This window comes from Phocoena sinus, chromosome 3, assembly GCF_008692025.1.
Source record: "Phocoena sinus isolate mPhoSin1 chromosome 3, mPhoSin1.pri, whole genome shotgun sequence".
NCBI lineage: Eukaryota > Metazoa > Chordata > Mammalia > Artiodactyla > Phocoenidae > Phocoena > Phocoena sinus.
In genome coordinates, this window is record NC_045765.1 from 41662671 (window position 1) to 41679864 (window position 17194).

At 48.4% G+C, this 17194-nt stretch overlaps 1 protein-coding gene across 6 annotated transcripts in view; it reads right to left on the minus strand.

Moving 5' to 3' along the window:
• Positions 1-298: 298 nt before the first annotated feature.
• GALNT10 (polypeptide N-acetylgalactosaminyltransferase 10) overlaps positions 299-17194 on the minus strand; it is a 227358-nt gene continuing 210462 nt past the window's right edge. For 5 of the 6 annotated variants that reach the window (XM_032626928.1, XM_032626929.1, XM_032626930.1 and 2 more), the window contains 4 exons: positions 13023-13244; positions 9708-9824; positions 4899-5048; positions 299-4409 (listed from right to left, as the gene is read on the minus strand). In XM_032626928.1, the coding sequence (XP_032482819.1) occupies positions 4251-4409; positions 4899-5048; positions 9708-9824; positions 13023-13244 (648 nt within the window). In that variant the 3' untranslated portion in view covers positions 299-4250. The remainder of the gene's footprint in view (positions 4410-4898; positions 5049-9707; positions 9825-13022; positions 13245-17194) is intronic. The other variant, XR_004349224.1, reaches the window with a different exon arrangement.

Here is a 17194-nt window from a genome sequence, read left to right on the forward strand (position 1 = left end):
CTCGTACACCCTCCTCATATCATCCAGCTCTCACAGAGGCATTCCCTGACTATCCTACCTCACGTTGATCCCTACCCCAGTCTCTAAAATACCTTGTTTATATCCTTCATAGCCCTATTCACACCTGACATCATCGTGGTGAGTTGTTTGAGGTCTGCCTTCCTCTCTAGAACGATGGCTGTTGGGAATTTATTCTGGACCTAGCAGAGGCCCTGGGCACTGAGCGGGTGCTCGACGAATACACAGGGAACGATGGACTGGAGAATGGCGCAGGACAAGGAATTAGCCAGAGACCACATTTGAGAAAAGTCTGGAGGTTTACTCAACAACAGTCACAATCACAGTTGTACATGGTAAGTCAGGTCTTCACAAAGGCTCACTTTTCCAGGCAGGAGATGAGAGGTTGGCGGTCTCGAGCTTTCTCTATGGAATCCCAGGTCTGACTTCTCAAGTATTCCTTGCTTGTAATCCCGTTGGGATCCACCTTCAGGCCTGTAACAGAGCAGGACCCTGACCTTGTTGGCTGGCATGGCTGAATCAAAGCCATTTTGGGAGTGGATGTTAAGAGGACCTTGTCGCTTGGAATGTAGGTCCAACTCCCACCCCAAAGGTGACAGTGGGCCTTGGCTCAAGATCAAGTTTGAACAAACATATTACTTGGATTTTCACAAAAATGCATCAGTTGAAAGCAGAAAAGAATTCCAGGACAGAACTCACACCTTGCCCTTCTCCCACACTTAAAAATCTTCAGAAAACTTAATTAAAAATGCACTGCCTTCTAAGAATTACAAAGGATCACCCAATCTGTGCAAACAAGGGATCCCTGAAGCAAGGAGTCCAGATTTCTCAGTTACGACTGTAAAGTGCTTCGCCACTCTTTTGAAACTTCAGAGACGAAAAGTAGAGACGCACAGAAAGAAATATGGCGCCATCTTCAAGGACATCACCTATTTCTTAAGGAGAAAAAGAAATTCAGCAGGTGGCGAATATAATGTGGACTTTGGGAATCCAACAAGAACTACATCTTCGACAAGAACTGCTCTTTCTCCCCAGGTCCTAAGGTCGTATCTCCCATCAGATCCCTTTTGTGGATGTACTCCCTTCTGCCTCTGAGCTATTTCTTCCAAAAATAGGGAACTGATAGCTCCTGGACTGTTTTAAAAGTTGAAAGCTCCAACTGGAAGCACAAGGTGGAATGGCTTTTCCCACGTGTGCCTGCACACTTAGCCGTCTCCTCCAAGGCCTTGTACTGACAGTGAAGATGCTCTTTGCATTCCAAAATGTTTCTGGAGTCCCCCTTTGGAAAGGCTGCTGGTGGGCCACACAGGCATGATACTTTCTAGCCACACCCTGTTTTGCGACCCCATGCTCAGAAGAAAGGCTCTAAAGGAAAAAGGGCCCACGTTCTCACACATTACCTGGCTGACAGCACCTCCGCAGGCTCCTGGCTGTTTGACGGAGCATCAGCCGGGGTGGAGCAGGGACCTGGATCCTTGAGCCAGGTGGTTTTCCAAAATGAAGACAAAACAATGGGTGGCTAGTATGTGCGATCAGTTGGCCAGTTAACAAATGGACTTCTCTCCTTCCTTCCTTGATTACAGGCTATGTCAAGTCTCGGCACCTACAGATGTGGGCTCAGCAATTACAAATGCCAGAGTGCTCAGAGGACCTGCCCATCCCTTGTTGAGGGTGCAAAACCAGACTCAAAAGGAGAACCAAAGGATGGAAAAGAGGACGACTGAGGACGGCTCGCTGCGGCTCCTGCTTCCCACATGCGTCCTGTCACCCACTTGGAGTGGGACCATTTGGAAACCTAGCCACTGCTCCGCCCTCCACCTGGGCGTGGGATTGGGGGCTGCAGGTGTGGCTTCCAAACAGGGCCCTCTCCCAGGGGCTGCTGAGGCCCTTCTTGGCCACAGATTAAATGAGCCATGCAGTTACCCTTTAAATTTGGGGTGTTATTTGCATAAAATGGAATAACTTCTGGCCTCTGGCCCTTGGGAGGCATTGCTGTCTCAGATCCTGCTCTAGGCCCAACGCCTCCTGCTTGAAATTAGACATTAAGAAACACACACTCATCCAACAGGAACTGCACACACCACCAAAAATGTTTCCCCTCCCCCCAACCCCGCCCCTTTATGTCTAGCAAGGCACTAGGAAATGATTCAAGTTTAGGGATTGGCTGTACATTTGCATTTTTTCTTTTTAAAAGGCACAGTTTGTATTTTAATGATGCTGAATTACTCTCTGATGATGAATCCTAACTCAGTTCTCCCATATTGCGACACTCTTTTGTTATCCTAGATTCTGAAAGGGGTCTCATCTTCGACTCCTTCCTACAGAGGGCCACTTCTAAAGATATAGCACTCCCTTGGAAAAGACACCAAGGATCGACAAGCAGGCTTTGTAAGCACGGGGCTGCCTCTCCTGCGGGCAGGTGGCCAGAGCAGGGCTTGTGCTGAAGCAGAAGTGGAAGTGACACTTTGCCCGCTGCACGCTTAATCGGGGTGGTGGTGGCCGGGAATGTTTACTTCCCTCCCCAGATAATTGACAGCCTTGAGATCAGCCAGCATCTCAAAGGCAGATTCGTGGCTCTGCTCCCAGATTTATGTCTCAGTTATTTCATTGGTAAATAACACAGTCGAGAGGCTCGACTCTAATTGGAATACTGATTCAAGGACTTCCTGGGCTAGCTGGCAGAAGCCGTGGGCTGTAGACTGCGATTTCCATTTCTGAATCAGTGGGTGGCAGGCTGGTTACAGAAACACTTCCTATTAGTTTGGGAGCCCTCTGGGAGGCTGACACATAATTAACAAAGCAAAAGGTAAACACAAAGGACCGGCATGGAGCTAGGTACACATCTGTTCATGGGACACTGGGATCTGTTCTCCACTGCAGGTGTGACCATGGTGGCAGGTTGGCAGGGCTTTAGGTCTGGGCTGAGGACCGTGTCACACCAAGGCCTCTGGTATGAGCTGATGGACACAGGTCCCCTGCCCCCTCCCCCAGCACCACCAACTTTGGACTTCACAGATTGTCTCTAGGCTGGGGGCTGACTCGAATGTTTTACATTTGGCTGACTAATCACAGCATCCTAGAAATCCATATTGGATGCTAGAATACCAGAATCCTATGTGGCATTTTAGTTTGTGATCACAGTACAGAGTTCTTTAAAAAGTCTAGAATTCCATATGAGAACCAGAACCACAATGAGTCAGAGGCTAGGCATCTGCCCACGGTCCACCCTGGAGGCCTCCGGACCTCACACCTCTGTTCCTCTCCTGAGGCAGGCAATTGGCCGAGAGAGAGAGAGAGAGAGAGAGAGAGAGAGAGAGAGAGAGAGAGAGAGAGAGAGGGGTGGGGGGTGGGGGGGGGGAGATGGAAGCACTGATGAGGGAAATTCAGCCAGAATTTCTAGTTTGGAGGTTTTCTACTGGGCCCGTGCCACAGGCCCAAGGCCATCTGAAACACAGTCCTGAAAAGCTGGTGGCTGGGCTGTCCTTGTGCCCGGAGAGCACTAAAATGGGCAGGCATTTCGAGTACCCTGAGAGCAAGGGGAGACATCCCGTCTGTCCACGGCTGCAAAGGAATATCTGCGAGTTGCGCTGCTGCCCCCAGGCCTGGCAGTTGGCCAGTGGTCAGCATTGTACACTCGGAGGGCCCGAGGCACAGCTTTCGACTGACTGCATCTCCTGGGGCTGTGCCAGAGAACAGACGCTGGGCAGGCAGAAATTCAAAGGCTGAAACCAGTGGCCCCGAGAAAGACTTTTTCCCTTCTGCTGCAGATGGGTGGCACTGGTGCTAAAAGCTGCCCCCCCTACAGACAGAATTTGCCTCTCTCTCTGCAGGAATGTCATGTATGAGCCACCTGAAGGCTAGGCAGCCTCAGAGGACTCATTTTAGGGTGGTCTAGGGCTGCCCTGGCAGTCCTCCTGCATAATGCTCAAGGGAACGTGGTGACAAAGTTGAAAAGGCTCTCCTGGATTTCCATGATGCCGCCAGGGGTGCAGCAGGCTCTGCTCTTGGGCGGGGCCTCTTGTGGGGTCTGCTCTCTATCCCGGCTCCACCACTCTGGGCCTGCAGGGCCAGGCAGACACCTGGCCCAGCTTCAAGCGCCCCCTCTGCCCTGGCCCGGCTGGTCAGCAGCTTTTATGTGACGAGTCCGCAGAAGCCCTGCCTCTCTTGGGAGAGGGAGGCTGCAGTGAATGCCGGAGAGGACCCTGCCAGGCCTGCCACGGGAACGTGAAGGCTCAGTTGCTGTTGAATTTTTCCAAGACTGTTGAGTTGGTGTGTTCAAACAGCCACTGCTGAGTGGGAGAGGAGGGGTTGCAGGTGTCCATGAAGATCCTGTGGTCACGTTCACTGCAGTCCATGCAACTGCCGCTGACGGGGTGATACAGGGTCTGGTCCTGCAAAACAGGCAGGTTATCAGCCGGGCCACGCTGGGGAGGTGAACAAACAGCAGCAGCAGTAACAGCAAGGAGGCAGGGAGGCTCGCAGACCTGTCTGGCTCTCCTCTCGAGCACACAGTGGGCGCTGCCCGCCTCCCTTGCAGCTGGCCTTGTCACATGCCTAAGCTGTGCCCACTGGGATGCGGGCAGAAGTGATGCCTGCCACTTCCGGGTCGGGGCCCTAATCACTGCCTATCTCCAGTCAAATTTCATTGGCTTTCAAGGTGGTTTTTTTTAAGAAATGGGCTCAGCTGCCAACGTTTAAGATTCCAGAGACTTCAAATAAACAGTTGAATTTCTGCTTTCTCTTGATGACTGGAGAGTCCGGCATGGTAGGTCTGTGGAACAAACACGTGAGGGAGGGGCTCTGGGGAGCAGGAATGAGGCATTACATTTTTTTTTTTTAAATTGAGCAGGCTTCCCTGTTCCCCCCACACCCTGTCTTACTTGGCGGTACTTCCACAGCTGGTTGCCCTTCATGCTGTGGCAGTCGTAGAGGGTGACGGGGCTGGTGTGGGAGATGGCATCGAAGCAGAACTTCTTGGTGTGCTGGGGGTCTCCAGGCCGGATGTCCTCTCTCCAGGTGAAGGTGAACACCTGTACACACAGGCACATCGTGAGATGGACGGCAAAGCTAGGGGACTCTCTTTTTTTGTAATCATGGGGAATTTTAAACACAGGAGTCCAGAAAAATGTTTATTGACCACACCTGTCCCAGTGACCCAGCTTCGAGGATTACCAACTCACGGCAAATCTTGTTACAGCTTTCCCTCACCATATCCCACCCACAACGTTATTCTGAAGCAAATCCTGGACATCCTACCACACCAGGTGTCATGACTTCAGTAAATGCCATGATAACAATGAAAAGTTATCACAGAATCTTCCATGTCATCAAATATCTTGAGTTCAAGTGTTCTCAGACTGCCTTATACCTCTCTTTTCACAGTCAGTCTGTTTGAATCAGGATCCAAACCAGGTTCACATATGGCATTTGGTCGATAAACTTTCTTTTCAGCAGCTTTACTGAACAATATTTGGCATGCGATAAATTGCCCACATTTAAGTGTACAGTTTGATACTTTTTTTTTTTTTTGCGGTGCGCGGGCCTTTCACTGTTGCAGCCTCTCCTGTTGCGGAGCACAGGCTCTGGACGCGCAGGCTCAGCGGCCATGGCTCACAGGCCTAGCCGCTCCACAGCACGTGGGATCTTCCCGGACCGGAGCACGAACCCATGTCCCCTGCATCGGCAGGCGGACTCTCAACCACTGCGCCACCAGGGAAGCCCCGTGTGTGATACATTTTGACATAGTTGACACCGTGAAACCATCATCATCATCAAGGTAGTGGATGTATCCATCACCCCAAAAGCACCCTCACGTGCCTCTGTAATCTTTTCCTCCTGTCCCTCTCCACTCCTCATGCCCCTAGGCAATCACTCCTCTGCTTCCCATCACTAGAGATTAGGTCACAATTTCTAGAATTTTATATAAAAGGAATCAGACAGTATGTATTTTTTTGTCTGATTTATTTCACTCAACACAATTCTGTTGAGATTCATCCATGTTATAACAACATTTATTAGTAGTTCATTCCCTGTTATGGTCAAGTATTATTTCACTGCATAGTACTCAGTTTACCTGTTCTTGGACATTTGGGTTGTTTCCAGTTTTTGGTTATATCAAATAGAGTTGCTATGAACACATGTGTACCAGCCATTGTATGGACGTATACATAATTTCTTCCCTCGTGGATAAATCCCTTGAAAAGGGATGCCTGGATCCATGTGTAACTTTCTAAGAAATTGCCAAACTGGTTTCCAAAGTGGTTGTACCAGTCGCACTCCCACCAGCACTGTGTGCATGGTTCCAATTCATCTACATCCTTGCCAACCCTTGGTATGGTCAGTCTTTTTAATAGATTATCATTTTAATTTCCATTTCTCTAATAACTATGAACTTAAGCATGTTTGATGTGTTTATTTGCCACTGACATGCCTTCTTTGCTAAAAATGTCTGTACATACCTTTTGCCCATTTTTAAATTGCCTTGTTTATTTTCTTATTAAGTTTTGAGAAATTTTATACTCTAAATATAAGTTCTTTATCAGATATATGCTTTGTAAACATTTTCTCTCTGTAGCTTGCTGTTCTATTTTCTCAACAGTATCTTTTAACTTTTTTTTTTTTTTTTTTTTTTTTGCGGTACTCAGGCCTCTCACTGCTGTGGCCTCTCCCATTGTGGAGCACAGGCTCCAGACGCGCAGGCTCAACGGCCATGGCTCACAGGCCCAGCCGCTCTGCGGCATGTGGGATCTTCCCGGACCGGGGCACGAACCCGTGTCCTCTGCATCGGCAGGCAGACTCTCAACCACTGAGCCACCAGGGAAGCCCTCAACAGTATCTTTTAAAAAACAGAAGTTTTTCATTTTGAAGAAGTCCAATTTATCAATTTTTTTCTTTTATGAATTGTCTTTTGGTGTTGTATCTAAGAAATCATGGCTTGGGTTACCAAGGTCACAAACACTTTGCCTATGTTTTCTTCTAAAATATTTTGTTTTAGGTTTTATGTTTAGGTCAATGCTCCATTTTGAGTTAATTTTTATATATAGTCTAAGGTATTTATTGAAAAAATTTTTTTGCATATGGATATGCACCACTTGTTGAAAAGATTATATTTTGTGCACTAAATTTCCTTTGAACATCTGTAAAAGTTGGTTGTCCACATACGTGTGGGTCTATTTTTGGACTCTCTATTCTGTTCCATTTATCTTTCTTTTTTTTTTTTTTGCGGTACGCGGGCCTCTCACTGTTGTGGCCTCTCCCGTTGCGAAGCACAGGCTCCGAATGCGCAGGCTCAGCGGCCATGGCTCACGGGCCCAGCCGCTCCGCAGCATGTGGGATGTTCCCAGACCAGGGCACGAACCCATGTCCCCTGCATCGGCAGGTGGACTCTCAACCACTGCGCCACCAGGGAAGCCCCATTTATCTTTCTTTATGTCAATATGACACCTTTAATTACTGACATTTTACGATACATCTTGAAATCAGTGTTAGTCTTTAACTTTGTACTTCTTTTGAAATTTTGTTTTGGCTATTCTATGTCCTGTCCATTTTCCATATGAATTTTAGAATCAGTTTTTCAATTTTTACAAAAAAGCCTACTACAATGTTAGGATTCTGTTGAATTTATATATTTCTTTGGATAGAATTGATATCAATTATTGAGTCTACCAACCTATGAACACGGTATGTATCTTCATTTATTTAGAACTTCTTTAGTTTCTATCAGCAATATTTTGTAGTTTTCGGTACACAGGCTTTTCACATCTTTTGTCAGTTTCACACCTATTTCATATTTCTTGTCAGTGTAAATGCTTGTTTTTAATTTTAACTTCTGATTCTTCATTATTAGTATATAGAGAAACAACTTACTTTTGTATCATGCAACTTTGCTAAACTCAGCTATTAGTTCTGGTAGCTTCTCTGTAGATTTTATTGAATTTTCTACATAGATGATCACATACTCTGCAAATAAGGACAGTTTTTGTTCTTTACTTCCCACCTGGATGAAATTATTTTTTTCTTGCCACAGGTTAGAACCTCCAGAACACTGTCAAATAGAAATGATAAGATTGGAATCCCTATTTTGTTCCTGATCTTAGTGGGAAAGCATTCAGATTTTTACCATGAAATATGATGTTAGCTGTAGAATTTTTACAGATGCCCTTTATCAAGTTGAGGAAGTTCCTTTCTAGTACTGGTTTGCTGAGAGTTTTTATTAGAAATGGATGTTAGATTTTGTCAAATGGTTTTTCTAGGTGTGCTGAGGTGATCATATGGTTTTCTTTTTCATTTTGTTAATGGTGAATCATATTGATTAATTTTCTAATGTTAAACCAACCATTCATTCCTGGGATAAATTACACTTAACCATGATGTATTACCCTTTTCATATATTGTTGGATATAATTTTCTAAACTTTTGTTTAGAACTTTTGCATTATGTTCATGAGGGATATTGCTCTGTGGTTTTCTTATAATGTTTTAGTCTGGTTTTGCTATTAAGGTAATGCTGGCCTCATAAAATGAGGTGGGACGTATTCCCTCCTTTTCCTGAAGAGTTTCTGTAGAATCAGTAACTTATCTTCTTTAAGCATTTGAGAGAATTCACCAGTAACTCTATCTGAGCCTGTAATTTTCTTTGTGGGAATATTTTCAACTACAATGTCAATTTCTTTGATAGAACCAGGGTGTTTTCCACTCGGGCTGGTGAGAACAGGCATTATTCCTGGCCCAGGTCAGTAAGAGGACTGTATCACACCCCCATCAACACTGGCTCAGGAAACCCAACATGTGAGAGCCCCAGGACTTCTCCAGAACTCTTGGGAAGGACATGCCTTTCCACTGAGGGGCTGGCAGCCTATGCTGCTGGTGGTCACATCTGCCACCACGTGGGAAGACAGCCAGGTTAAGAATGGAGCCAACGGAGAGGGAAGCAGAGCTGAGACCCTAGAGAGATCCTGATGACATCATTTAGACTTTTCAGTGACACCAGCCGGTAACTCCCTCTTTCTGTTGATGGCCACTTGGGCTGGGTGTCTGTCATTTGTAACCAATAGTCCAGACTGATGTGCAGGGTTCCTCTTTCCAAGGTGCTCAGGAGGCTCTTATAATGCGTACCCTGGGCTGACCTGTGATTCATCTTTTTGGCCGTGCTATGTGAGATCTTAGCTCCCCAACCAGGATCGAACCCACGCCCCCTGAATTGGAAGCATGAAGTCTTTTTTTAAAATTTTTGGCTGCGTTGGGTCTTCTTTGCTGCGTGTGGGCTTTCTTTAGTTGCGGCAAGCGGGGGCTACTCTTCGTTGCGGTGTGTGGGCTTCTCACTGTGGTGGCTTCTCTTGTTGCGGAGCATGGGCTCTAGGGTGCACGGGCTTCAGTAGCTGTGGCACATGGGCTCAGTAGTTGTGGTGCGCGGGCTGAGTAGTTGTGGCTCGCGGGCTCTAGAGCACAGGCTCAGTAGCTGTGGTGCACGGGCTTAGTCGCTCCGCAGCATGTGGGATCTTCCTGGAGCAGGGATCGAACCCTTGTCCCCTGCATTGGCAGGTGGATTCTTAACCACTGCGCCACCAGGGAAGTCCCGAGACTCATCGTCGACCCGTGGCCTCTCCCTCCCAGTCCTGACCATGTGAGTGAGCACTGCAGGCCGCGATGGCACAGAGAGCCCGACTACTGGTCCTGAGGAGCGGCCCTTACCTGCATGTTGTTCCAGGCGGCCTCCCCTCGGCCCCGGACGCAGCTCTCCAGCCTCAGTGGGGAGCCCAGGGCCCCATGCTTCGTGTCTGCACAAAGCCCTGTGCCCACATTGCGGATCTGGACAAGAAAGAAGCAAAGAGTGGACCAGTTAGCCACCTCGAGATACCTGCCTGGGCCCCTGCTGGGGTGGGGGGAGGGAAACAAGGCAGAGGCATCATATGGGCTGAGTGCTGAATTATCCTAATAAAGCTTGCCCTGGGCTGGTGGGCGGGCCCTCAGCCCCTCAATAAAGGAACACAGAGCCGCTCTGCTAAACCCTGCTTTGTCTTAGAGCACGCAGAGTCCTGGGGTGGTGGCCGGTGCCTGGAGGGGAGGGGCTGTTGAAAGGAGGATTCCCTGGCTCCTCTCCCAGAGAATTTGACCCAACAGGTCCAGGGATCAAATTTTTCCCTCATTCCAGGTGATCTAGACACTATGCCTTGAAAACCACTCTAGAAAAGTTGTAGGGTCTTTGCTGTCAGACCTTGGAGACTCTGCCTTTTAGGGCGGGTGAATGGGAAGATCCAAAGAGCAACAGTGGTCTCACTAAGATGGGTGGGGGCGTGCGGGGAAGAGCGCCGTGGGAGCGTGGAGGCCCCGGCAATCGCGTGGCCAGCCAGCACAGACAGCAGGCAAAAGCCACCGTGCCAGGTGCTGGCACCACATCGTGTAGCTCCTACTTCACAGACGTGGCTCCTCGTTCGACTGAGGGGTAGGGGGTGTCTGGGCTCAGAAAAGGTCAACTCCAATGGCCCGCTGCGGGGGTCTGACCACCCAGCTGCCGTGTTCTGCATCCACCACCGTGTCCGAGAGGAGGCCACGCTCCCCGGCGCTGCCCCCAGCCAGCGTTTGAGGGAGGTAGGCCCACCCCCGCGAGACGTGTGCTCCTCCGGCAGGTGATTTGGCCAGAAGACTGCCTGTTAACACGGCCAGACTTCAGTAGAGCCTCACTGCAGGCTGGGACCCTTCTTCCCCAGCTTCACAGTCTGACAGCTCTCCCCGCCTCCCTGCTCAATTCTTTCCTCAAGTGTTGCCCCAGTAAGTCTCTTGCACGTCTAGTCCCATCTTGGTGTCTGCTTCTTGGAGGACCTGAACAAACACGGGGGAGAAAGCCAATAGAGTGGCAAAGAAATGAAGAGCTTCATGAGGGAAATCAAGATGACACCTTGTCTAGAAAACTCATGCTGGTGTTGGGCGGGGCTCAGCAGATGGCTTAGTTGGGAACGGTCCCTCTAAGTTGCTGTGTGAATCTGAACAAGTAACATCTGATGTTTCTGCTGGCCCAACGCGTGTCTCTCCACCTCTGGTAAAAATGCCCTGATTTTCCACAGGGCCATGGCTCCTGGCCCATCCCGTGGCCAGAGCATCCATCCTACCCTTGCTTCCCCCTTCTTCCAATGGCCACAGTGATTGGTGCAGGATCCAAGGATAAGATTTCAATCCTGGACCTTTGCTGGCTCCACTGGGGAAGAGGTCTTTACTTTCTGCTGGGTTGGGCCAAGCTTGGGATTTCTCAGCCTGAAGCTTCTGGGAGCCAGTCTTGCTACTCGCGGCATGAGGCCAACACAAAAGGAAGCACAGTTAAGCAGGAGAAAAAGAGACTGACATCATTTGAGCTCCCTGGATCCAGGTGTTCACAGCTGAAGCCACAGCTATCCAAGTTTCCTGTGAGAATCAATAAAGCCACCCTTTTCACTTTAAAATGGACTTCTGTCACTTAAAACAGGAGCGCTAATGCTTATGCTTCCCCTCCACAAGCCCCCATATATCCATCTCTAAGTGAGTGGGTGCTCTCAACCGGAGCCAGGAGCCACGCCCAGGATGTGGTGACAGACTGTCTGCCTCCTCCAGCAGGACCAGCTCCATGGGTGTGTGACAAGGGCAAGAGCACAGGGTCCCTCACTCAGAGTCTGTGTTTGTTGTTTGTTTTTTAATACATTTATTTATTTATTTATGGCTGTGCTGGGTCTTTGTTGCTGCTCGCGGGCTTTCTCTAGTTGTGTTGCGCAGGCTTCTCATTGCAGGGGCTTCTCTTTGTTGTGGAGCATGGGCTCCAGTAGTTGCGGCACGCGGGCTCAGGAGTTGTGGCTCGCGGGCTCTACAGCACAGGCTCAGTAGTTGTGGTGCATGGGCTTAGCTGCTCCGTGGCATGTGGGATCTTCCCGGACCAGGGCTCGAACCCGTGTCCCCTGCATTGGCAGGCGGACTCTCAACCACTGCACCACCAGGGAAGTCCTGTGTTTGGTTTAAAGCTCTGCTGTCACTGTCTTTAACTTTCTAGTAATTTTATCTTTGAAACCTGCAAGTGAAATCTGATGGGGGAATAGAGCATGCACGTGAGCAGAGGTGACACATGCTCTGTGAGCATCTGCCGTTCCTTTCTGCCAAGTTCACAGACAGCTACTGTGAGTCCCTGCAAGCACAGAATCCTGGGGTCCCACATGCAGGTGAGTTCAGCAGGACTCAAAGGGAGAACAGGGTGAGTGTGTCGTGGCTGTGACTCAGTGGGGGCGCTGGCATGTCCCAGAGGCCACGCCCTCCTTTCCAATCAGAACTGGCTTCAGCTGCACAAAGAGGAATGCTGGTCAAAGACACAGGAGGGACTGGGGAGCCCTATCATGTCCTTTCTGTGATGCTTCTCTGGATGAGCCAACTACTTCAGCAGAAGATAACAGCACAGAAGCAAAGGGAAGGAGGAGGGCAATCCACAGTTCCTTTCCCTTCAGTTCTTTCTCATTCATCAGTAAGCCCAAGGTAGAGACAGTTGATAGGACGTGTACATTATCAAGAAGTGAAATAAAAACAGCTGAGTTAGTTTTCTGCAGTGTTTCCACTGCTCTGGTAAAAAATACAAATGCATGGACAAGGTTTGAAATACAGACTGTGAAATTTCACCAACTGTGCACAAGTTAAATGCTCTCATTGCCTTTAAAACTGGTACTGCAGAATATAAAGATGAATGGTAAAATTCACACTAATCATTTAAAGTTTTAATTTTTCTCTACTTATAACATTCAAAAGCAAACAAACAAAAACACCACCACAAGGCTAAGAGACCACCGAAAGAAAGTAAAAAGTTTTGTATTTTATACCTCTACTGGCACTTTTTAGATGACGATAAGTTTTTGTTTTTTTAAAAAATTTTTTTACTGAAATATAGTTGATTTACAATGCTGTGTTACCGGCACTTTTTTCTCTGACCTCTGGACCTGGGGTCTGCACGTGCATTTTGCGCCGGGCCCCAATTATGTGGCTTGCCTGGCCCTTCAGACTCACCTCACCCCACGCTGCGGCCGGGGGCTCCACAGGTGGGTAGAATTTGGGCAGGTCCCAGGCGATCTTGGTCATAAACCACTTGAAACTCTTGCAGTTAAGGGAGCTGCGGAGCTTTTTCTGTGCAGTTACATCTCCAGCGGAGAGGTGGCGGTACTCGGGCCGGCGCTGGTAGATGTGCTCCGCGTACTCGTCCATCCACACCTCTGCCACTCGCTTCAGGTTCTGGACGGGATAGGCAGGGGCAAGGGTCAGGCTCTCCGAAGGGCCGAGGAGAAAAGTGGGTACAAAGAGTCCTGGAGGTGGAGGTCAACCTTTCTTATTTTATGCTGCATCAAGGACCACAGCCCCACCGTGTTTTTAAGTCTTCTATATTTCTATTTATTATTTATGCATGTTTTAAGGACTCTACAACTTACGGCTGAATAATACACTGCTGCTGGTTTTCTTGCCCATCTTGCATCCCCTCTTTTTCTACAGATCGCCTCCCACTGATTTTCCTTTGGGGACCCACCCCTGCCTCACTATTATCTCCTGTGGCTGAAGGAAAGGCATATGACCCAGCCTGGCCAATGGGAATATAGATAGCCCAGACATAGGGATTGGCCAGCAGTGGGCATGTGACCTGGGCCAAGCCAATCAGAATCGAGAGGCATCAGTCCTGGTTTTTTTTTTTTTTTGGTAACTATGGGGAAGAATTGCTGGGTAAGATCTGGTGGGTAAGATGCCGAGAGCTGCTGGGCCATTTGGAAAGCCTGTCCAAGGTTGAAGTCAACCCAGAATGAGGCAGAGCTGAGGGTTAGAACCGGGAACACATTGCTTCTTTTGGTTCCCGAATCCAGCCATGTCTGAAGCCAGAACTACCTCAGAGCTTTCCATTTACATGAGTCAGTAAATTCCCTTTCTGCTTAACCCATTTGAGTTGGGTTTTGTCACATTCAACTAAGAGTGCTGCCCAAGTTGCCTGGTAAGAACGAATTATAATTTGCAACCAGAAGGTAAAATTCCCTCAGCAGCTGGAATTTTTAACAATCCTTTGAGGTGTTAAGGTTGCTACTTTGATTACAAAACACAAAGATAATCAATACAAAATGACAACCATATTACTGGCAAGTAGAGGCAGCAGCAGGTGAGGAAACATCCTGTTTGTGAGTAGACTTGGAGGAGAGGAAAAGTGAATTCTTCTGTGTAACTGTGATGAAAATCCCTCACTCCACCTGCAGTGTAGATCCCATCTGCGGAGAACCTCTTACTTTTCTTGGAAGAGCAAAGCATCACGGTTCAGGGGAAATTCCCTGTTCCCAACATCTTCCTCCAACCCCAGGCTGTTGCCAGGATACCTCCCCTGCTTTAATTCTCTAGGCTTTATCATATCATTTTCCCCCTACTGCAATCCAGATTTCCTTCTGAAGGGTAAAAGCAAGTTAGCACTTTAGGCTGTTATCAATCACTCACACCTTAGTGTAAATGACTGCCCTAGAAGCAGAAGGTAAGGCTGCGGCTGGCAAATGTTTTCTGTACAGGGCGAGACAGTAAATATTTTAGGCTTTGCAGACCATGTGGTCTCAACTCTGATGTAGCTATAAAGCAGCCCTAGACACTACGTAAGTGAATGGGTGTGGCTGTCAGAAGTTATGGACACTGAAATTTGATTTTTTCATATGTCACAAAATATTATTTTGATTCTTTCCCCCTCAGCTATTTAAAAATGTAAAAACCATCCTTAGCTTACGGGTCACACAAAAATAGTTTGCCAACTCCTGAGTAAGGAGGAAGGAAGCTCACAGGAGGAAGGCCCTGGTATCGAAGCCCAAATCCACCAACTCCTCACTTTTGCTGGCTCTGAGTTTGGGACTGGGAAACTACAAAATTTCCTTGCCACTGTCTCATTTTTTCTGAGTGCTGAAGAGGTCAACAGTGGGTCAGAAATCAGTTCAGGAACATTGTTATCCCCCTCAGGCCCCTGCAGGGCAGAGGCTGGGTTTAATTTAAAACTGTGCCCAGAGGAAGCTGAAGGCCTAAGGGGGGCCTGCACATCTGAAGTCTCCTTCTCCTGCCTTGCCACCCAGGTCCTCTGGCTCACTGTCTGATTTGCTCAAGCCACAGGGACGATGAGAGACCACCGTGGTTTCTTCTCCAACCACAGGCGAGGATGGCCAATCTGACCAAGGAAAGGTGTTGAAATTCACCAGGATTCTTTCTAAAGGATCAAATCAAATAATATTCTAATTTTAAATGATACTTGAATTACTATTTTAATGAATATTGCATTTTCCAGACATGGCTTAGTAAGTCATTTCTCCCAGATCTTGAACTTTTGTACAGTTACTGGGCCAAAGTAAGGGACTTTACGTTTATTTCTATTACCTCTCCCCTTGCTAGAGTCATGAAAAGGACTCTGGGATTTTAGCAGGCGGTGTGCTCCTCTAATCCCTACTCCTAACACCTTCCTAGTTCTGGGTCCCAGTCCTGTCTGAGGCCCCCCTGCTTTTCTTGAGTTTGGATCACAGAGAATTGTCCAGAATCTTGGAATAAGTCTCCAAACAAAAATCAACTTTTGTTTTGCCAAGTTTGAGTGGGTTTCTGTTACTGCCTTCCCAAAGGCCCCTTGCCCAGAGGCACAGACGAGAAGGATCTTAGCACATTTAGTAAATAAATTAAGACTGGCTCCTTCTTCTTGAGGCAGGCAAGCTGGTGGCCAGTTCATCCTTCCTGAATTGCTGCTCCACTGCTCCCTGGCTATTTGTCCTTCTGGAATCTGTACACCTTTAGTAAGACTTTGGTTTCCCTCTTTATCTGGCTCTCTTGGGGCTTTTAGGATACCTCTCCTCAAATCTATCAGTATGATGTTCTAGGAGACAACACTCTAGAAGGATCTGGTTGTTAAAACACTGAACACACATGTAAAATATGATCTGCAACTAAGACAGGGTGGTTAGATATTGTAATAAAAAGTTAGGAGAGCTTGATTCAGGCACCTTTGGTCCTACCAACCTACATGGGCACCGCTCAGACTGAGCTGGTTGAAAGTCAACAGGAGGCTGATTCAGTCTGAATCAGGTGAAAAATCAGGTGAAAGAAGGAGTTAACATGTGAAAACCCAGAATTCAGATAAGACATTGAAGTCACCTTTCCAGTCTTGCTAATATTGATGCTGACACTAATACTGCTGATGACAATAGCAGTCGCTATTTAAAGGACGACCACTCTGTGCCAGGCACTGGTCAGACCTAAGTGGGTTTGAATTATGGCTCTAGTTTCTTTGTGCCTCTACATTTCACTGTCCTCATCTCTAAAATGGGGATTAAAAACAAGTGAGAACTAAGTGAGGTAAGTATGTAAGATGCTTTGCACAATGCCTGGCTCAGGAAGTTTTTAATGTGTTACTACAGTTCATCTGTGGATCTATGAACAGGAGGTGGTGGTGCGTCTTTACCGGGCGAGTCTTATATCGATACGTGACAGCTCTGGATAGGGAAAGGATGCTTTTGGGAGTGGTCCTGCTCAGGGGTCAGAGGACTGTCCTAATGGTTCCACAGTCCCTAGTAGTTGGAAGAGTCGCAGTCTTGGGCTTACTGAGCGACTCTGCGGTTTTCCCGCGTGGCTCCTTCCTCTGGGGTTGCCAACGGTATTTCAGTTGAAACGTGATTCCTGCCTCTCCTGCTGAACTAGACCTCGCACCCCACGTGAGAGGGCTGTCCCAAGCGCGGATGGCTGGTACGGCTGTCGTTGGAACCTTCGACCACTAGAGGGCATTGCTGGCTCTCTTTTTCCTCAACGCCGGTCCCCATAGCAACGCCGGTCCCCATAGCAGCCCCGGCCGCCTCCAGAGCCCAGCATCCCACCCTTGGATGGAGCTCGGGGAGACAGCTGCCTCTCTGAGCCTCTTGGTCTTTCTTGTAAGTCGCAGGACAAGGGCCCTTCCGAGACCCAGAGGCTACAATTCTGCACGTCGTTGATTGTCAGGTGATGGGGGAAGGGGAGGCAGTGGCCTGGGCAGAAGGAGGCTGTGTGGACTGAAGCCAAACAGGCTCGCGGGGGTGGGGTGGGGGGGGGTGGGCGCTGTCGGGAGGGGTCTTCACGGGTTGAGGTGGGGGGTCTCCAACAGGCAAATCTGTGTGGTGACCTTTCCAGATCCCACCAAACCTCCCTGCGGCTCTCTTTACCCTCTGGGG